Source organism: Hemitrygon akajei, unplaced genomic scaffold (genome assembly GCF_048418815.1).
Source record: "Hemitrygon akajei unplaced genomic scaffold, sHemAka1.3 Scf000065, whole genome shotgun sequence".
In the NCBI taxonomy this organism is placed as follows: Eukaryota; Metazoa; Chordata; class Chondrichthyes; order Myliobatiformes; family Dasyatidae; genus Hemitrygon; species Hemitrygon akajei.
In genome coordinates this window covers 4,426,886-4,449,022 of record NW_027331951.1, presented here as the reverse complement: position 1 = coordinate 4,449,022, position 22,137 = coordinate 4,426,886, and the positions used below count along the sequence as shown (strand labels likewise).

At 48.3% G+C, this 22,137-nt stretch overlaps 1 protein-coding gene across 1 annotated transcript; it reads left to right on the top strand.

The window, feature by feature from the left end:
- The first annotated feature begins 1,108 nt into the window (after positions 1–1,108).
- On the top strand, positions 1,109–19,867 carry LOC140721957 (oxidized low-density lipoprotein receptor 1-like). The gene is made up of 5 exons (XM_073036782.1): positions 1,109–1,193; positions 8,776–8,892; positions 10,490–10,621; positions 16,974–17,116; positions 19,660–19,867. Exons 1-5 carry the CDS (start codon positions 1,172–1,174, stop codon positions 19,729–19,731), a joined length of 486 nt encoding a protein of 161 aa, XP_072892883.1. The 5' UTR covers positions 1,109–1,171; the 3' UTR covers positions 19,732–19,867.
- Positions 19,868–22,137: the final 2,270 nt, after the last annotated feature.

The following is a 22,137-nucleotide window of genomic DNA, read 5'->3' as shown; positions in this document are numbered from 1 at the left end:
CGACATTCTTACCTTTGTTTCTCATCTTCCTTCCTAACTCCCTATATTCAGGACCTCCTCTCTTTTCCATCCTATGTCGTTGCTACCAATAGGTATCACGACCTCTGCCTGTTCTCCTTCCCACTACAGGATATCATGGACGCGATCAGAAACATCCCAGTCCCTGGCAACAGAGAGGGAAACTAGCATCCGTGTATCTCTCCTGCGTCCTTAGAATCGCCTGTCTGACCCCCTAACTATAGAGTCCACTTTTACCGCTGTCCTGTTTTTCGTTTCCCTACCCTTCTGAGCAACAGGGCCAGACCCTTTGCCAGAGGCGCGGCAATTCTTGCATAACATAGTATGCCGTTCCCAACCTCACCTCCCCAAAGTACTCAAACAGGAACACTTATTGTCAATAGGGACAGCCACAGGGGTACCCTTTAGTATCTGACTCCTGTCTTTGCCTCTCCTGACTGTTACCCATTTATCTGTCTCCCGAGTGCCCGGTGTGACTGCTTGCCTGCAAATCCCCTCTATCATCTCTTCACTCTCCCTGACCCGACGAAGGCCATCGAGCTGCATCTCCACTTCCCTAACGTGGTCCCTAAGAAGCTGTAGCTCAACGTAGCTGGCGCGGATGTGGCCGCCTGGGAGGCTCGGATTATCCCGGACATCCCACATCTGACACACAGTAGCGAACGCCGGCCTCAAAGACATACTTACTGTTCTGTTCCTCTCAGGCAGCTCACTTCGCCTCAACCCGTTTTCGCCGAAGTCCGAATGTACCAACGCCCGACCACTGTGTCTCAGATCTCTCCTTTGATAATCGCTCCTTTGGTGAACGCTCCTCTGGTCAGTGTCTCCCTTTTGTGCCGGAACCTTCCCTACTACCCAACTCACGAGGGGTGCTCCGGTTATAGCCACTGACAGGCCACGTACAATGGACTCACGCTCTCGAAACTCCCTGTTTAAATAAGCGCAGCAGACCTGCGAGAAATTCTACTCCGTAAAGCTCTGTTGACACCGCCGATGGGCAACGTACATTATCTACGGGTCTCTCCTCCTTTTATTTCTCTCTCTCATTCTCTCAGACGGACTGAAATCCACCTACTCAGTGCTGAAACTTCCAAAAGAAGAACATCTCAGTGAAGGGTACGAAGATCCTCCCATTGCCTCGGGACCCGCGGAAATGTCAGTGGCTACACAGGCAGGTCAGAGTTCACAATAATGACATCACTCTAAAGGGGTCACGTGTTTTACGCACAAGTGTTCAGGTTCTAATGCATCTGCATCGACCACTTCATCTGGCAGCTGAACCCCACAGACGGACCACTGTCTGGGTAAAAACAAAAATGTCACTCTTGTTCCCAGTTACATCACCTACCGCTATCACATTATCCCTGAGAGCTTTGGTCCTGCATTCTACAAGCCTAGAGAATAATGACTCTGTGCATTCACCTTGTCTATGCCCCATGTGGTTTTATACAACTCTGTAAGGTCAGCTCTGCGATCCGTGGTATAACGTCCCAAAGTGCCTCAGTTATCTCCTTAACTCAAGTCACTGCAATATCCTCGTAAATCTTCTCCAATTTCAGGGAACCGTGCACCTGTACCCCTGGTACCCTCTGTTCTACTACACCCTCAACGGTCCCTATACAGCTGTGACTCCACTTTCAGTGACAGAAGACATTTTTATTAACTGAACGGCGGGATGTGGCAGGACTGCGGAGGCGCGTGACGTAGAGCACCAAGGGTTTTAAATAACAGGCCGCCAAATACAGCGGCCAACGTCGGAGTGGACTGAGTCAGAGTGGGACGGTTTTGGCTCATCAGGCTTCGGCGTGAACATGCAGAGGCGAGGGTAGGTTTCGCTATTCTTTGATTTGTTTGTTTACGGTAATGAGAATGACAGGCAGGGTGTTGGAATGCTCCTCTTGCAGGATGTGGGAGGTCAGGGAGACAACTGCTGTCACTGACAACGATACCTGCAAGAAGTGCATACAGCTGCGGTTCGTAACAAACCGCGTAAGTGAACTGGAGGAGGATCTGGATGACCTCCGGATCATCAGGGAGAATGAGGAGTTTATAGATAGTAGCTACAGGAAGGCAGTTAGCCAAAGGAGCGGCGCACAGTTACCGTCAGGCGAGGTAAGGGAAAATGGAAGGCAGAGCAGTACTCCCCTGTGACCATTCCCTGAACAACAAGTATACTGATTTGGATACAGTTGGGAGGATGATTTACCTGGGACGAGCTGTGGAAGCCGGATCTCTGCCACTGAGTCATGTTCTGCAGTCCAGAGGGAGAGGGGAAGAAGAGGAGATCAGTAGTGATAGGGAACTCAATAGTTAGAGGTACAGTTAGGAGGTTCTGTGGTCGCGACATAAACTCTCGGATGGTTTGTTGCCTCCCAGGTGCCGGGGTCAGGGATTTCTCTGATCGAGTGCACTGCATTCTGAAATGGGAGGATGAGCAGCCAGATGCCATGGTTCACATCGGTACCAATGACGTAGGAGGAAAGAGTGAGGAGGTCCTAAAGAGTGAGTACAGAGAGCTTCGTAGGAAGTTAAAAAGCAGGACCTCGAGGGTAGTAATATTTGGATTGCTACCCATGCCACGTGCCAGTGAGGGTAGGAATAGGATGGACTGGAGGATGAACATGTGGCTGAGGGACTGGTGTAGGGGGCAGGGTTTCAGATTTCCGGAACATTGGGAACTCTTCTGGGGCAGGTGAGACACGTATAAGAGAGACGGATTACACCTGAACTGCAGGGGAACCAATATCCTTGCAGGGAGGTTTTTTAGTGCTATTGGCGAGAGGGGGGAGTGTTTAAACTAGATTTGCAGGGGGATGGGAACCAGAGTGCTAGAGCAGATAGTGGAGCGGTGGTGGAAGTAAATGTTGTTAAAGTTTCATGCAAAGTCACAAATAGAAGGCTTGCGTTTGGCGGTAAAGTTCTTCCGAGGTGTGTCTATTTCAATGTCAGGAGTATTGTGGGGAAGGCTGACGAGCTGAGGGCGTGGATTGACACGTGGAATTATGACATCATAGCCATTAGTGAAACTTGGCTACAGGAGGGGCAGGACTGGCAGCTTAATGTTCCAGGGTTCCGATGTTTCAGACGTGATAGAGGCAGAGGGAGGTGGCATTACAATTCAGTGTTCAGGCAGGACAGATTAGAGGGCTTGTCTACGAGGCCATATGTGTGGAGCTGAGATAACGGAAAAGTATGACAACATTAATGAGTTTGTATTATAGACCACCCAATGGTCAGCGAGAATTGGAGGAGCAAATCTGCATAGAGATAGCAGACACTTGCAGGATGCATGAAGTTGTAATAGTCGAGATTTTCAATTTTCCACGTATTGATTGTGACTCCCATGCTTTTAAAGGTCCAGACGAGTTAGAGTTTGTACAATGTGTTCAGGAAAGTTTACTGATTCAATATATAGAGTTACTGATTAGAGAGGATGCAATATTAGCTCTCCTATTAGGAAACGAATTAGGACAGTTGACAGATGTGTGTGTGGGGGTACAGTTTGTTTCCAGTGATCATAACACCATTAGTTTCGACTTAATCATGGATAAAGATAGATCTGGTCCTCGGGTTGAGTTTCTAAACAGAAAAAGGTCAAATTTGAAGAAATGTTAAGTATCTAAAAAAGCGTGGATTGGGAAAGCTTGTTCTCTGGCAATGATGTGATTGCTAAATGGGAGGCCTTCAAAGGAGAAATTTTGAGTGTGCAGAGTTTGTATGTTCCTGTCAGGATTAAAAGCAAAGTGAATAAGAATAAGGAACCTTGTTTATCAAGGGATACTGGAACGCAGAAGAGAGAGAGGGATGTATGATATGTATAGGAAACAGAAAGCAAAGGTAAGGTATGTGAGGAGTATAAAAAGTGCAAAAATACTTAAGAAAGAAATCAGAAGGGCTAAAAGAAGACTTGGATAGCTTTGGCAGTCAAGGCGAAAGATCATCCAAAGAGCTTCTACAGGTATATTAAGAGCAAAAGGATAGTAAGGGATAAAATTTGTCCTCTTGAAGATCAGAGTGGTCGGCTATGTATGGAACCAATAGCAATGGGAGATATCTCAGACGGCTTTTTTTGCGACTGTATTTACAAAGGGAACCTGCATAGAATCAATGGAAATAAGGCAAACAAGTTGTGAAGTTATGGAGCCTATACAGATTAAAGAGGACGAGGTGCTTGCTATCTTGAGGCCAATTAGAGTAGATAAATCCCCAGGACCTGACAGGGTATTCCCTCGGACCTTGAAGGAGTCCAGTGTTGAATTTGCAGGAGCCCTTGCAGATAGATTTAAAATGTCGGTTCCTACTGGTAAAGTGCCGGAGGATTGGAGAATAGTTCATGAAGTTCCGTTGTTTAAAAAAGTCTCGAAAATTAATCCGGGAAATTAATAGACGGCAGATTAGACGTCGGTCCTAGGGAAATTATTTGAAGGCGTACTACGAGTTAGGATTTACAAGTATTTCGATAGACAAGGACTTATGAGGGAGAATCAACGCGGCTTTGTGTGTGGTAGCTCATGTTTAACAAATCTATTGGAGTTTTCCGAGGAGGTTACAGGGAAAGTGGATGAAGGGAAGTCAGTGCATGTTGTCTACATGGACTTCAGTGAGACCTTTAACAAGGTCCCGTATGGGAGGGTAGTTCGGAAGATTCAGTCGCTGGTATACATTGTGAGGTAGTAAATCGGATTAGACATTGGCTCAATGGAAGAAACCAGAGAGTGGTAGTGGAGGATTACTTCTCTGAGTGGGGGCCTGTAAGTAGTGGTGTGCCACAGGGATCGGTGCTGGGTCCACTGTTATTTGTCATCTTTATCAATGATCTGGATGATAATGTGGTAAATTGGATCAGCAAATCTGCTGATGATACACAGCTTGGATGTGTAGTGGACAGTGAGGAAGGTTTTCAAAGCTTGCAGAGGGATGGGGACCAGCTGGAAAAATGGGCTGAAAAATGGCAGATGGAGTTTAATACAGACAGGTGTGGAATTTACTTTGGAAGGTAATTACAAGGTAAATGGTAGCTCACTGAGTACAACAGAGGGGGCTAGGAATGCAGATGCAAAATTGTATAAAAGTGGCGTCACAGGTAGATAAGGTAGTAAGGAGAGGTTTTGGTTCATTGGCTCTTCTAAATCAAAATATTGATTACTAGTGTTGTAATGTTATGGTGAGGTTTTATAAGGCATTTGTGAGGCCGAATATGGAGTATTGTGCGCAGTTTTGGTCACCGAATTACAAGACGGATATTAATAATGTTGAACAAGTGCAGAGAAGTTTTACAAAGATGTTTCCGGGACTTGAGAAACAGAGTTACAGAGAAAGTTTAAATAGGTTAGGACTTTATTCCCTGGAGCGTAGAAGAATAAGGGGAGACGATAGAGGTGTATAAATGTAGGATGGGTATAGATAGAGAGAATGCTTTTTCCACTGAGGCAAGGGGAGAAAAAACAAAAGAGGACATGGGTTCAGGGTGAAAGGGGAAATTTTAAAGGGACCATTAGCGGGGGCTTCAATAGACAATAGACAATAGACAATAGGTGCAGAAGTAGACCATTCGGCCCTTCAAGCCTGCACCGCCATTCTGAGATCATGGCTGATCATCTACTATCAATACCCGGTTCCTGCATTGTCCCCATATCCCATGATTCCCCTATCCATAAGATACCTATCTAGCTCCTTCTTGAAAGCATCCAGAGAATTGGCCTCCACTGCCTTCCGAGGCCATGCATTCCAGGCCCCCACAACTCTCTGGGAGAAGAAGTTTTTCCTTAACTCTGTCCCAAATGACCTGCCCCTTATTCTCAAACCATGCCTGGTACTGGACTCTCCCAGCATCTGGAACATATTTCCTGCCTCTATCTTGCCCAATCCCTTAATAATCTTATATGTTGCAATGAGATCCCCTCTCAATCTCCTTAATTCCAGCGTGTACAAGCCCAGTGTCTCTAAGCTCTATGCGTAAGACAGTCCTGACATCCCAGGAATTAAGCTTGTGAATCTCGCTGCACTTCGTCTACAGCCAGGATGTCCTTCCTTATCCCTGGAGTCCAAAACTGGACACAATACTCCAGGTGGCCTAACCAGGGCTCTGTACAAATGCAAGAGGATTTCCTTGCTCCTGTACTCAATTCCTTTTGTAATAAAGGCCAACATTCCATTAGCCTTCTTCACTGCCTGCTGCACTTGCTGTTTCACCTTCAGTGACTGATGAACAAGGACTTCTAGATCTTTGTATTTCTCCCTTACCTAACTTTACACCGTTCAGATAATAATCTGCCTTCCTGTTCTTACTCCCAAAATGGATCCCTCACACTTATTCACATTAAACGTCATCTACCAAGTATCTGCCCACTCACCCAGCCTATCCAAGTCACCCTGAATTCTCCTTACAACCTCATCACATGTCACACTGCCACACAGCTTAGTATCATCGGCAAACTTGCTGATGTTATTCTCAATGCCTTCATCTAAATCGTTGACGTAAATCGTAAACAACTGTGGTCCCAATACCGAGCCCTGTGGCATCCCACTAGTCACCACCTGCTATTCCGAGAAACACCCATTCACCGCTACCCTTTGCTTTCTATCTGCCAACCAGTTTTCTATCCATGTCAATATCTTCCCCCCAATGCCATGAGCTTTGATTTTACCCACCAATCTCCTATGTGGGAACTTATCAAATACCTTCTTCACACGGAGAGTGTTGGGAGTGTAGAGTGAGCTGCCAGATGAAGCAGTAAGTAAGGGCTCACTTTTAAAATTTGAGAAACACTTGGACAGGTACTTGGGTGAGAGGTGTATTGGAGCGATATGGTCCAGGTGCCCGTCTGTGGGACTAGGCAGAAGAATGGTTCGGCGCAGCCAAGAAGGGCCAGAAGGCCTGTTTCTGTGCTGTAATGTTCCATGTTTCTAACAGTGTAGCTGCAGCCCTGGGTCCCTACATTCTATAACATTTCCCAAGTTTCCTCAGGTTGGCCGTGTAAGTTGTTTGTCCTCCTGAAATACTCAAAATAAACAGCAAGTGCGCCTGCGAGGCAGACCTCCCCGGCTAATCGAGATACCAATGTTGGAGATAACTGTCTTCACTGTTTAAAACGCCGTCAACGTTAATGCCCTGTGCAAGCTTACCTACTGCGTATTGTATAATCTGTTAAAAATGGTCGAAATAGTTGACAAAGATCATTGGAGCCACCACCGATCCCCCGGTAAACAACGCTGGTGACGGGCCTCCAGTCTGAGAAACGAGCTTCAACCTTAAACTTTGTCTCCTATGGCCTAACGAATTGTACACCTAATCAGCCATCCCTCACTGCATCTCCCAGAGCGGTATACCATCCGATGCATTGTTAAAATCGATATACATTACATCCAGCACCTCGACCTGATCGGTCCTTCGCCATCAAATTAGTCAGACAGATCTCCATTGGTTCCAAACAATCTCCAGACCAGTCTACCATCTGAGACCTTGTGAATAGCCTTGTTCAAGCCTCTGTATAGTACATCTACTACCAATTCCTGCTCTGTCCTCCCCAGTCAAATCAGCCCGACAAATCTCCCTGGGTCTCACGCCAGCTGTCATCTCCTTCCCCCTTCTCTCTTCTATCTTTCACTCTCCTGGCCACTCTCACCGCTCCATTCCTTCACCATCTCTCCCTACATTGCTCTCTCCCATCTTCCAGAGTGATCTCCCATCTGGGATCTTGATACGGGACATGTCAAGCGTCCATTATGTCTATCAATCCGGACATATCAGTCAGTCAACTTCCCTTGGTTGCCACACCATCACACAGAGTAGTCTACCAAGTGAAAAAAAATGTTTTATTTTTTCCCTGTTCACAATGTCTACAAACCTATTCTCAAGAAACGCCCTGTTCTTCTCTAAAAATATAAACACCGCTCCGCCCATGACCGCAAGAAACTGCAGAGCGTTGTGGAAAGAGCTGAGCCCAGCTCCGAAACCAGCTTCCCCTCCATGAACTCTATCTACACATACTGCTGCTCCGATAAAGCACCCAGCGTCATCAAAGGTCCCCGGACATTCTGTCTTCTGCACGCTCCCATCGGAGGGAAAATGCGAAAGCATGTATCCGGAGGCTCAAAGACAGCTTCTACACGACAGTAATCAGACTATTGAACGGACCGCTAATACGATAAGATGTACCCTTGACAAATCTTCCTCTTCGTGGTTCTTGAAACTTATATTCCGCCTGCACTGCAATTTCTCTGTAATTTTGATACTTTATTCTACATTCTGTGATTAAGTAACCTGGTTCTACTCCAATGAAGTGACCTGTATCTATGGATGTGGGTGGGATCTCTCCGACCTGTGATGTATATAAGCGATCTGGATGATCTAGATGGGTGGTTTAGATTGACGGTATCATTCCAAATTGTCAGATGCATCAGACGGCATGCGTCCTGGACAACATTGTCGGCCGACAGCTAAGAAAAATAATAAACCCGTGACACTCTATCTTTCTACTCTTTCTCAACCACTCTCTCTCCCTCCCTTTGTCTCTTCCCCGTCGCTCTCCCACTTTTTCACCCCTCACTCCCCCTCGCTCTCCCACTCTTTCGCTGTCTCTCTCACACATCCGACTCCAGAGTCACTCATAATATCACTTCCTCTTCTCACGTGGCCTTTCCCTCTCTAACCTCTCTTCCCGTTTCCTCTTACCCATTCTCTCACATTTTCACCCATCGCTCCCCTCTCACTCTCACCATCTTCTCCTTCTGCTTATCTTAATGGTCTCTCCACAGGTCCGCATAAACAGGAGCCGAACGAGAACATCGGAAATAGACCGGACCGTAAGATCTGCCTACTGTGCCTAATTACGTTCTTCCTCATCGCGACAGTGGTGGGGCTCTCGATCCATGGTGAGTCGAACGGACTCCGGATGGAGTCAGACCGTAACCTAACAGTGTGGAATGAAACGTGAGTGTAAAACCTCACAATGACACGGACACGCCGCTAAACCTGTCACAAACGTACCTCACCTTGATACCGACACCTTCCACGCCGTGGCACCGACACGCACCTCATCGTGACATTGTCACGCTCCTCACGGTGAAACTGAAACTACCCTCACCTGGACAGTGACACAGTCCCACTTTGACATCGTCATGACCACAACGTGACACTGACTCCCACCTCACCGTAACGCTGAAAAATAATAAACTCTGAATCCTGACGTCCAATTCCCCGTGGATCCCCTGTATCATAATCCTCCGGATAAACGTCCCTGAGGGACCCAGTCAAACACCCACGGCTCCAACTTAATCGATCACATTCGGGAGAGGTGACAAAATCTCTGGAATCAGAGAGACGCTTGTCAGCCCTGGGAAGTCAAGGGATTTGGACTCTCAGCGATGAGGCTCAATGTAACTGAGATTGAGAGAGGGAGGGGTGATCGTGGTGGAAGGAGAGACCGCGGCTGGTGGGTGGAAGGGAGTCCCAGTGGGTGACGCGGCTGAATTCACCCACACACTGAAAGAGAACATGGGAAATAGATCGAACCGTAGGATCTGCCTACCCCGCCTTGTTACGTCCGCCATTATCGTGATTGTTGCTGAGCTCTCGACCCACGGTGAGCCGAACGGGATCCAAGTGGAGGAAGGTTGTAAACAAATTGTTTTTGTAAAACACCACAGGGACACCGACACCCCGTTACTGTGACACTGAGACACCACTCACTGTGACATCCATAAGCTCCTCAACCTGACCAGTCCAGCTCCACACCGTGACAAGGACTCACGCTTCACTGTAACACCCCTTACCGAGACGGTATCGCCCCTGAAAATAACACCGATGCACCGCTCACAGAGGCAATTATCCACACCTCACACCGACAGAGGTAAACCACTCACCGCGATAGTGACTTCCAAATTCACAGCAAAACCTACGTATTACACCCCGTGACGTCGATGCATACCTCAGCGTGACACTGTCACACCCACCGTCGCCGTGACACAGACACACCCCTCTCTTTGAGACCAGCACATCCCACACCATGACACAGATACTCCACCCACCGTGACATCTCCACGCTCCTCACTCTGAGATTTCTCACGCCGTGACATCGAGAAACACTTCATTGTGACCCGGCACAACTCGGGCCAGGGCACCTAAACACCTGTCACAGTGACACCGACACGTTCCTCACCGCAACTCGGATTGACCGACAGGATACTTATGTAGACCCCCATTGTAACATGAACTAAATCTTCATCGGGACATTGATATACCCCTCAGCGTGACACAGTCACGCCTCTCATTTCCCTCCGGATTACCCAATTTCCCTCGGGATCAATGTGTCTGCCTGTATGCCTCAACGTGGCGCCGATGCCTCTCACTGTGCCACAAATACATCCTTCACAGTGACACTGACACAACACTCTCTGTGACCCGTTCGGTAGCGTGACTCTGACTCACGTGTCACTGTAAACGCTAAACATCCATCACCGTCTCTCTCAGTGTCACTGATTCGTCAGTCTCTTAAACGAATGAACAGCGATCTCCGTCACCAGTTCACTGAGATGGAAACGAAGTACAGATCTGTCAACGAAACCAAGGCTCAAATCTGTGAATTGTTGACCAGCAGAAGAGGTGAGGCATCATCCCCCTCTTTCACCCGCTCCTCATCACAGGGCAGGCATGGAGAGAGGGAGCGCCACTCTGTACTTGATATTGGGAGTTTGGGAAGAGATGGTATGGATGATGATTCACTCTGTGTTTGATACGGTGAGTGTGTGACAGGGTTGCGTGGAGGAAGTTTCAATTTATCACTGAATGCAGGAGACTGTGATGGGATTCACAGTTGTGTAGCTGGATTCACTCTGTCTAACCACGGGATTGTGAGACGTAACATTAGAGCTTCACTCGATGTCTCACTCAGGGAATGTCTGATGAGACAGTATGGATCCAGCATCAGTCTGTGTTTGACAACTAATTGTGTGATGGGACAGTGCCCAGAGAGAGTCAGCCCATGTCTGAAACCTGAAGTGTGTTATGGCACCGTGGAGAGAGAGCTTCACTCTGAATCCGGGAGCTGGTGACGGGACGGTGCAGCGGATGCTTCACTCTGTGTCGGAATCCTGGACTGTGAGATGGGATCGTGGAGAGACAGCTTCAGTCTGTGTCTGATTCCTGATGTGACTGATGGGACGGAACAGAGAGAGCTCCGTGACTTGCCAGGGTGCGTGTGATGGGACGTACATAAGGATATTCACAATGTGTTAGACTCGGGTGTGTGTGATGGGACCGTGTGGAGGCAGCTTCCCTCTGTGTCTGACACTTTGCTGTGAGGTGTGTTGAGAAACTGTAGAGGGAGAATCACTCTTCCTCTGAGAGAACGGTGAGTTTATAAAGCGAGCAGATTGAGAGGGGGAATGTCATTTCTTCGGCAGTTTCGATGGGGCACGACTATGCAAGCGCGTGAAAGTCGGCCTCTGAAGCAGCGAGAGGGTTTAAAAAACGAACAGATTAACGGAGCGGCCAATTGAGTACTGGGAGACAGACTAGGAAAGATAGATAGATAGATAGATAGATAGATAGATAGATAGATAGATAGATAGATAGATAGATAGATAGATAGATAGATAGATAGATAGATAGATACTTTATTCATCCCCATGGGGAAATTCAACATTTTTTCCAATGTCCCATACACTTGTTTTAGCAAAACTAATTACATACAATACATAACTCAGTAAAAATATGATATACATCTAAATCACTCTCTCAAAAAGCATTAAAAATAGCTTTTAAAAAAGTTCTTAAGCAGTTTACTTAGATACATTAAATACAATCAACCCTGGCACTTTAACATATCTTACTCCTGGCGGTTGAATTGTAAAGCCTAATGGCATTGGGGAGTATTGACCTCTTCATCCTGTCTGAGGAGCATTGCATCGATAGCAACCTGTCGCTGAAACTGCTTCTCTGTCTCTGGATGGAGCTATGTAGAGGATGTTCAGGGTTTTCCATAATTGACCGTAGCCTACTCAGCGCCCTTCGCTCAGCTACCGATGTTAAACTCTCCAGTACTTTGCCCACGACAGAGCCCGCCTTCCTTACCAGCTTATTAAGACGTGAGGCGTCCCTCTTCTTAATGCTGCCTCCCCAACACGCCACCACAAAGAAGAGGGCGCTCTCCACAACTGACCTATAGAACATCTTCAGCATCTCACTACAGACATTGAATGTCGCCAACCTTCTAAGGAAGTACAGTCGACTCTGTGCCTTCCTGCACAAGGCATCTGTGTTGGCAGTCCATCTAGCTTCTCGTCTAACTGTACTCCCAGGTACTTGTAGGTCTTAACCTGCTCCACACATTCTCCATTAATGATCACTGGCTCCACATGAGGCCTAGGTCTCCTAAAGTCCACCACCATCTCCTTGGTCTTGGTGATATTGAGACGCAGGTCGTTTGAGTTGCACCATATCACAAAGTCCTGTATCAGTTTCCTATACTCCTCCTCCTGTCCATTCCTGACACACCCCACTATGGCCGTGTCGTCAGCGAAATTCTGCACATGGCAGGACTCCGAGTTATATTGGAAGTCTGATGTGTACAGGGTGAACAGGACCGGAGAGAGCACGGTCCCCTGCGGCGCTCCTGTGCTGCTGACCACCGTGTCAGACCTACAGTCTCCCAACCGCACATACTGAGGTATCTCTGTCAAGTAGTTTGGCTCGAGAGGCTTCGACGAGCAGAGAATGAGGACGAGCTTGCTCCCAGTGAGATAAGGCCTGGTAAGCTACTTTAATTAATCTAATTTGCTTAGGTATTAGTAATAGGTAATGGAGGCAGCAGTTAGGGCAGTCGAGCGCTCCGTTAGAAGGATGTGGGAAGACAGGGCGAGCCAAATTGTCCCTGATGACTACACCTGTAAAAGGTGCATCCGGCTGCAGCTCTTGACAAACCGAGTTAGGGAACTGGAGCTGGAGCTGGATGAACTTCAGATCATTCGTGAAGCAGGGGCAGAAATAGACAGGGGTTTCTGGGAGGTAGACACCCCTAAGAGTCAGGGGACAGGTTGCTGGGCGACCGCAGAACATCCCTGTGGCTGTTCCCATCAACAATAAGTACACCGTTTCGGATACTGTTGGTGGAGGCAACCCACCAGGGCAAGTTGCATTGGTCACGTCTCTGGCACGAGGCAAGGCCCTGAGCTCAGAAAGGAGGGAGCGTAAAGAGGAGAGCAGTAGTGATAGGGGATTCAATAGCTAGGGGTGCAGATAAGAGGTTCTGTGTGAGAGATTGAGAATATCGGGTGCACTGTTGTCTCTCTGGTGCAAGGAACCGTGATGTCTCGGAACGAGTTCTCAGCATTCTCAAGAGCGAGCGTGAGCACTCAGATGCCGTGGACCATGTAAGGATCAATGACGTGGATGGGAAGAAGGAGGAGGTTCTGCACAGAGAGTTTAGGGAGTTTGGGGCAAAATTCAATGACGGAAGTCCAGGGTTGAAATTTTAGGATTGCTAACAGTGCCACGTGCCGGTGAGGCTGGAAATAGTTTAAAATACAGCTAAATACTTGGCTAAGGAGTTGGTGCAGGAGGGAGGGCTTCAAGGTTCTGGTCAATTGGGTCTTGTTCCAGGGAAGGTGGGACCTGTTACTATGGGACGGGTTGCACCTGAACTATAGGGGGACTAAAATCCTTGCGGGAAGGTTTGCTAGCGCTGCTGCTGTGGATTTAAACTAGATTTGCAGGGGGTGCGGAACCAGAGTGATAGAGGAAATAGTGAGGTGGAGGAGGATAAAGGTAATGAGAGAACTGCAAGGTTAGTGGATGGAGCAAAGCCAGATCTAACATATAAAGAGGCTTTGAGGAATGAGAAGCAGAATAAAGGGTGTAAAGGTAGTAAGGTAGAAGGGCTAAAGTGCGTCTCTTCAATGCAAGAAGCAACAGGAACAAAGGAGATGAACTGAGTGCTTGGATACGTACATGGAATTACGATGTAGTGGCAATTACAGAGATGGCTAGCACCAGGGCAGGATTGGATTCTCATTATCCCTGGATTTCAGTGGTTTAAAAGGGATAGAAAGGGGGAAAGGGGGAGAAGGGGTGGCGTTACTGGTCTGGAATAACACTACGGCTACAGAAAGTGTGGTTAATGCAGCAGGATCCTCCTTTGAGTCAGTATGGGTGGATGCCAGGAGCAGGAAGGGAGCAGTTACTCTGCTGGGGGTATTCTATCGACCTCGTAGCAGCAGAGACATCGAGGACCAGACTGGGTGGCATATTTTGGAAAGGTGGAAAAATAACAGGGTGTTATCATGGATAGCTTTAACTTCCCTAATATTGATCGGCACCTGATTAGTTCCAATGGTTTAGATGTTGCAGAGTTTGTTAAATGTGTCCAGGACGGATTCCTGTCACAGTATGTTGATAGGCCGACGAGGGTGAATGCCATGTTGGATCTAGTATTAGGTAACAAACCGGTTCAGGCCACAGATCTCATAGTGGGTGAGCATCCGGGGGACAGTGACCAACACTCCCGGGCCTTTAGTAGTATCATGGGGAATGATAGAATCGGAGAGGACGGGAAATTTCTAATTGGGGAAGGTCAGAAACATAAGGCTGTAAAGCTTGAACTTGCGGCTGGGGATTGGGACGACGTATTTGCAGGGAAATGTAATATGGACACGTGTTTGGTGTTTAGGGATCTCTTGCAGGATTTTAGGGATAAATCTGTCCCGGTGAAGAAGATAAAGAATGGTAGTGTGAAGAAATCATGGCTGACAAGTGAGGTGGAAAATCTAGTCAGGTGGAAGAGGGCAGTATACATGGGGTTTAGGATGCAAGGATCAGATGGGTCTATTGAGGAATATAGGGTAGCAGGAAATGAGCTTAAAAAGGGGCTGAGGAGAGCAAGAAGGGGTCATGAGAAGGCCTTGGCGAGTACGGTAATGGAACGCCCCAAGGCATTCTTCAGTTATGTGAAGAACAAAAGGGTGTCAGGTGTGAAGGTAGGACCGAATAGAGATAAAGGTGGGAAGTTGTGCCTGGTAGTTGTGGAAATGAACAAGCTCCTCACTGAATACTTCTCTTCGGTATTCACCAATGAGAGGGAACCTGATAACAGTGAGGACAATATGAGCGAGGTTGAAGCTCAGGAGCATTGTTGACATTAAGGGAGAGGAGGTGCTGGAGTTGCTGAAGTACAATAGGACGGATAAATCCCCGGGGACTGACAGAATAGTCCCCAGGCTGCTCCACGAGGCAAGGGAAGAGATTGCTGAGACTGGCTAGGATCGTTCTGTCCTCGTTGCCCACTGGAATGGCACCTGTGGATTGGAGGGAGGTGAATGTTGTGCCCTTGTTCAAAAAAGGTAGTAGGTATAGTCTAGGTAATTATAGGCCTTACGTCTGCGGTGGGAAAGATGTTGGAAAAGATTCTTAGAGATAGGATCTACAGGCATTTGGAGATTCATTGTCTGATCAGGGACAGTCAGCATGGCTTTGTGAAGGGCAGGTCGTGTCTAGGAAACCTGTAAATTTCTTTGAGGAGGTGACCAGGCATATAGATGAGGGTAGTGCAGTGGATGTGATCTATATGGATTTTAGTAAGGCATTTCATAAGTTTCTACACGATAGACTTATTCAGGAAGTCAGGACGCATGTGATCGCGGGAGGTTTGGCTTGCCTGCAGAAAGCTGTGTGCCATGACGGAGGGAGTATTTTCCGATTGGAAGTTGTGACTAGTGTTGTTCCAAGAGAATCGGTTCTGGGACCCCTACTGTTCGTGATTTTTAATAACGACCTGGATGTGGGGGTAGAAGGGTTGGTTGGCAAGTTTGCAGAAGACACAATGGTTGATGGTGTTGTGGAGAGTGTAGAGGATTGTTGAAGATTGCAGAGAGACATTGATAGGAAACAGGAATGTGCAGATGGTGTTCAACCCGTAGAAGTGTGAGGTGGTACACTTTGGAAGGACAAACACCATGGCAGAGCACAAAGTAAATGGCACGATACTTGGTAGTGTCGAGGAACAGAGAGGTCTGGGTTTACATGTCCACATATCCCTGAAAGTTGCCTCACAAGTTGATAGAGTATTTAAGAAAGCTTATGGGGTGTTGGCTTTCATAATTAAAGGGATATTGTTTTTAGAGTCGCGAGGGAATGATGCAACTCTATAAAACCCTGTTTAGGCCACAGTTGGAATACTGTGTCCAGTCTGGTCGCCTCAGTATAGGAATGATGTGAAAGCATTGGAAAGGCTACAGAGGAGATTTACCAGGATGCTGTCTGGTTTAGAGAGGATACATTATGAACAGAGATAACGGCAGCTCGGGCTTTACTGTTTGCAGAAAGAAGGAGGATGAGAGGAGACATGATAGAGGGATACAAGATATTAAGAAGAATAGATAGAGTGGCCAGCCAGAGCCTCTTCCCCAGGGCATCACTGCTGAATACGAGAGGACATGGCTTTAAGGTAAGGGGAGGGATGTTCAAGGGTGTTGGGATATTAGAGGAAGGTTTTTTACTAAGAGAGTGGTTGGTGCATGGAATGCACTGCCTGAGTCAGTGGTGGAGGCAGATACACCAGTGAAATTTAAGTCATTATTCTATTGGTATATGGAGGAAATTAATTTGGGGGATATATGGGAGGCAGGGTTTAAGAGTCGGTACAACATGGTGGGCCGAAGGGCCTGTTATGTGCTGTACTAAACTATGTTCTATATCTGTGTCTATTTGACGTGTGTGCTGAGGTATTTTCCTCCGGGAGTGTGTGATGGATGGTGTGGAGGGATATTCACTGTGCCTGATCCTGTTAATGTGCGATGGGACGATGCTGGGGGCGGGGAAATTCTCTTTGTGCCTGACCTCAGGTGAACGTGATGGTACCACATGGCGTGAAATTCACTCTCTGCGTCCCCCGGGTGTGCGATGGAAAAGTGTGCAGGGAGATTCACTCTGTGTCTCACTGTTCCTTCTTCCTGATTTCCAGAGCAAAACTGTTCCGAGAATTGGGTCACAAATAAAGACCGGTGTTATTACGTTTCCACGTTTGTAACATCTTTCTACAGAGCGATTCAAGATTGTTCAAACCGTGATTCAAGGCTGCTTGAAATCAATTCTACGGATGAAGAGGTATGTGCCACAGCAGGAGAAGATCCCACAGAAACACAGGAATCATAACAAACCCCCGGGATCAGTCACAGAGTGAACCTCCCTCCGCACCGTCCCATGACACACTCCCGGGGTCAGACACAGAGTGAATCTCTCTACACACCGTCCCATCACACAATCCCGGGGTCAAGCACAGAGTGAATCTCCCTCCACACTGTCCCATCACACACTGCCGGGGGAAAGCACAGAGTGAATCTCCCTCCGTACCGACCCATCACACACTCCCGGGGTCAAACACCGAGGGAAACTCCCTCCACACCGTCCCATCAGACACTTTAGGGGTCAAACACAGAGTGAATCTCCCTCCACACCGTCCCATTACACAATCCCCGGCTCAGCCACAGAGCGAATCTCCCTCCACACTGTCCCATCACACACTGCCGGGGTAAAGCACAGAGTGAATCTCCCTCCGTACCGTTCAATCGTACAGTCCCGGGGTCAAATACAGAGTGAATCTCCCTCCGCACCGTCCCATCACATACTCCTGTGGTCAGACACAGAGTAAATCTCCCTCCACACAGTCCCCTCACACACTTCCGGGGTCAGCCAAAGTGTGAATCTTCCTCCACAGTGTCCCATCACACACAGCCGGGGTCAGGCACAGAGTGAACCTCCCTCCACACCGTCCCATCACACACTCCCGGGGTCAGACACAGAGTGAAACTCCCTCCGCATCGTTCAATCACACACTCCCGGGGTCAGACACAGAGTGATTCTCCCTCCACACCGTCCCATCACACAATGCCGGAATCAGATACAGAGTGAATCTCCCTTCCCACCGTCCCATCACAGACTCCCGGGATCAGGAACAGAGAGAATCTCCCTCCGCACTGTCACATCACACACTGCCGGGGTCAGACACAGAGTAAATCTCCATCCACACCGTCCCATCACACACTCCCGGGGTCAAGCACAGAGTGAATCTTCCTCCGTACCGACCCATCACACACTCCCGGGGTCAAGCACAGAGTGAATCTCCCTCCACACCGTCCCATCACACAATCCCCGGCTCAGGCACAGAGAGAATCTCCCTCCGCACTGCCCCATCACACACTGCCGGGGTAAAGCACAGAGTGAATCTCCCTCCGTACCGTTCAATTGCACAGTCCCGGGGTCAAATAAAGAGAGGATCACCCTCCACACCGTCCCATCACACAGTCCCGTGGTCAAACACTGATTGAATCTCCCTCCACACCGTCCATCACACACTCCTGTGGTCAGACACAGAGTAAATCTCCCTCCACACAGTCCCCTCACACACTCCCGGGGGTCAGCCAAAGTGTGAATCTTCCTCCACAGTGTCCCATCACACACTCCCGTATTCAAACACAGAGTGAAACTCCCTCCACACCGTCCCATCACGCTCTCCCGGGGTCAGACACAAAGTGAATCTCCCTCCACAGTGTCCCATCACACACGCCTGGGGTCTGACACACACTAAAGCTACCTTCACTGATTCCCGGAAGAGATTCTTGTTGTAATCAACTGAGAGAAGCTCCGTATCATAATTTTCGATTCTTGGCATTAATACAGTAAATTTAAATTTCCTAGAACTTTGTATCCCGCAACCTTGTGAACCAAACCCGCATATACTGGATTGGAAAATGCGAAAACCGGTGAGATTTGGACTGACTTGTCGGGTGACAGTTGGGTATTGTGATAGCCCTGACGGGAGAAGATAGAATTCGTTTACAGTCTGAAGTAGTTTTGTGGAAAAAGTGTGGGGTATTGAGATTTGTTTGTATGTGTGTAGGGGGTAGTATTTTGGGTGGACACATGTCGGCCGGGGAAGGACAGGGCAGTGGGAATATTTCGGAAACTGGCAGGGGGCAGTAGGGAGAGAACAGGACACAGGGATTATTTTGGTACTGACGCATGTCAGTCAGGAGAGCGCGCGTGCAGTGGGATCATTTTGGAGATAGTCGCCGGCCTGTCAGGAGAGGAAGCAACAGGGGGATTACTTTAGTGAATGACTTAGAGCTGAGGGGCGGGAGTAGGACAACTGCATTAGTTTGGAGAACAGTATAGGGCGATGGGAACACAATGGGTTAATATGATTAGTTCGGAGCTAGTCGCCAGGCTGCGAGGAGAGGGAGGAACAGTGTGATTCGTTTGTTGAATGACATAGATCTGGCGGAAAAGAGCTGGGCAGCGGGATTAGACGGTGGGACAGCGGGATTTGTTCGGGGACTGAAACAGATCAGAGGGGAGAGGGTGGTCCTGTTCGACTCGTATGGGGACTGACAGAGGAATCTGGTGAGGAAGCGGTTCGGTGGGATTAGTTTCGGGTCACAGGATTGTGGGGAGACATTGTGGCCGTGCTGTCTGCCTGGGTACTGACACGGGGCCGTGGGGGGAGAGTGGTTGAATGGGATGGGTTTGGGAACTCACGCAGGCAGTTAGGAGAGATCGAATTCATGGGATTAGCTTGGGGACGGACTCCGCTCGGGTCATCTACTGAAGCTGTTTTGTCTCTGTTGAAATTGTTTAACCCTCCTGGATAGGAATGTGGGCCGGATTCTCCTGTACAAGGAGTCCTCTGGAACGCCCGTCTGCAGTCAGTGCGGAAGGAGTAACCCTTGTGATCATGATCGGCGTTTCATCTGCGAGAGGTCGGCACCTTTGTTCCCGGATATTCCTGAAAAGATCCAGGGTCTCTGTCAACAGCCAGTGGAGTCGACATGAATCAAGCGACTAACCCCATTTTCTCCTCCTTCTCACCCCTTAACTCTCATTTCCCGATGCTGTCAAATTCCCTCCCCACTCTCTCTGCCCCTCCCCCCTACTCCATCTCATCCTCTTGTCGCAACCATATTCTCCCCACTAGACACCGACAAATCCCTCTCGCCGTCTATCCCTTTCTTTCTCACCATTTCCCCCGTCCCGCTCTTTCCCGCTCCCTCTAGCTTTCTCTCTACCCCCTCTCCTCCCCTTATTTCCTCGAACTTTCTCCGCCCGCACTTTCTCTGCTCCCTCTACCCACCTCTCACATTTCTCCCCTTCCCTCTGCCAGGCACTTTGTACCTCCCCTTCCTGTTCTATCTAAACCCTCCGTCTCTCTGATCATTCCCTCTCTTTCTGCTTTCCACCCACTCTCACCTCAATCCTGTGCCGTCTGGTTCTCGATAACCCAACCCTGGTTGAAAGTCTATGCGCATTCCCTCTGTCTCTGACCTTCTCAGGTTTATGTAACTCTGTAAATTTACAACTGCGCTCCAGGGAATGAAGTCCCAATCTTCCCTCCCTTTCTCCATAACTCAGCCCTCCGAGTTCCGGCAGTATCCCCGCAGAATTCACTGTACAATATATCCAGTTCACTGACATTTTGTCCTAAATCAGGGCGGCATCACCGACGTCTTGTACCACGGCAACGTGACCTCCCGACTCCTGTACTCAGTGTGACTGGTGAAGACCAGCGTGCCAAGTGTCCTGTCCACCCTATCGGATGTTTTCCACAGGAAACTCTATTTGAGTTATTATCTGAAACTTATAAGGCTTGAAATTAGTTCTTTTGATGCATCAGTACGGCGCAATGATGTACAATTAATGTAAATCACAAATATTAATAAAGACCGCAGAAATGTCGTGTTAGTGTTGCTGCATTGAAAGATGTGATGGCGCAGGGGAAGAAGCTGTTCCTGAATCGCTGTGTGTGGGTGTTCTGTTTCCCGGAGCTGTCAAATACTCCTCCTATAATACCATGTCCAATCCCCTTATCATTCCCGTGAACCCTCGCCAATGTCTCACATCCCCTGTGAGATAAGCGATGGAAACCTGCTCACGAAACACCAAATGTGACCCCAACAGTGACGTTGAGAATGACGTCCTTGCCTTTACCTCCCAGTCCTCTCGAAATGAATGCTTTCATCGCATTTGTCTTCCTCACCACCGGCTCAAGCTGAAGGTTAAACTTCTGGGAAAACTGCACGTGGTCTCCCAAATCCCTCTGCACCGCAGATTGTTTTTAACCCTTACACACTGTGCCGGTCATGTTTGACCCGTTTTCACATGTGACAACAGTAAAAACACCCTGAAGGTTTATACTTTTGTACAGGTGCTACAAATGTTTGTACATTGAGGCTGTTCCGGGTCGAATTTGACCCGTATCTATTGAAATGGATTTTAGATTTCTGAAAAATTAATTAAATATTCATCACCCATTAATTAACGTCAGATAGGCTATTTGTACATACTAAATAGATCTGCGGTACAAACCTTTGTATAGACACATGTTATGAGGGGATTCTTGGGCCGGGTCATAACTGACCCAGACCATTCTGTGAAGGGATAGAATATGTACAGGTTGCCTGGGTTAAAAAAAAAACCCTCACTTTAGAAAGTATTCTACGATTCTTTTTAAATTGAATGACCGTACCATTCCCGGCACTGTATTCTATCTGCCACGTCTATCCTCATTCTAATCTGCCTGAGCCCTTCTAAAGCCCCCCTGCGTCCTCAACACAACCTGTCGCTCGGTAGCGTTGCCTCCGACTGTGGTTTCCAGATGAGGGAGTCTATCATCCCGTTGCAGAGAGACGGGCACCAGCCCGGGATTTGGAGTCGGTGATTAATCCACATCCTGCCACGCGCAGTCACAGTATCCGGGACAGAATTCCAGACGACTGTGGTGACGGAGCGCTGGGGATTGCCGAGAGGGGAGAGTGGAGGACGGAGGGGGTTTAGCTCTCCTATTGACTTGGGTAATGTGTGATGCGATTGTGCGGGTTTTGAGCTGGGAAGTTGCAGCTGAACGAAACAATATCTGAACGGTGAATGTGTGAAGGGATGGGGAACATGGAATTCACTCTGTGTCTGTACCAGATAGAATGTGATGGGACAGTGTCCAGGGAGCATCACGTGTTTGATGCCGGGGATATGCCATGGGACGGTGTGGAGGGAGCTGCACTCTGTGTCTTCTCCGGAAAGTGTGTGACGGGACGGTGTGGAGGGAGCTTCACTCTGTGTCTGCTCCTGAAAGTGTG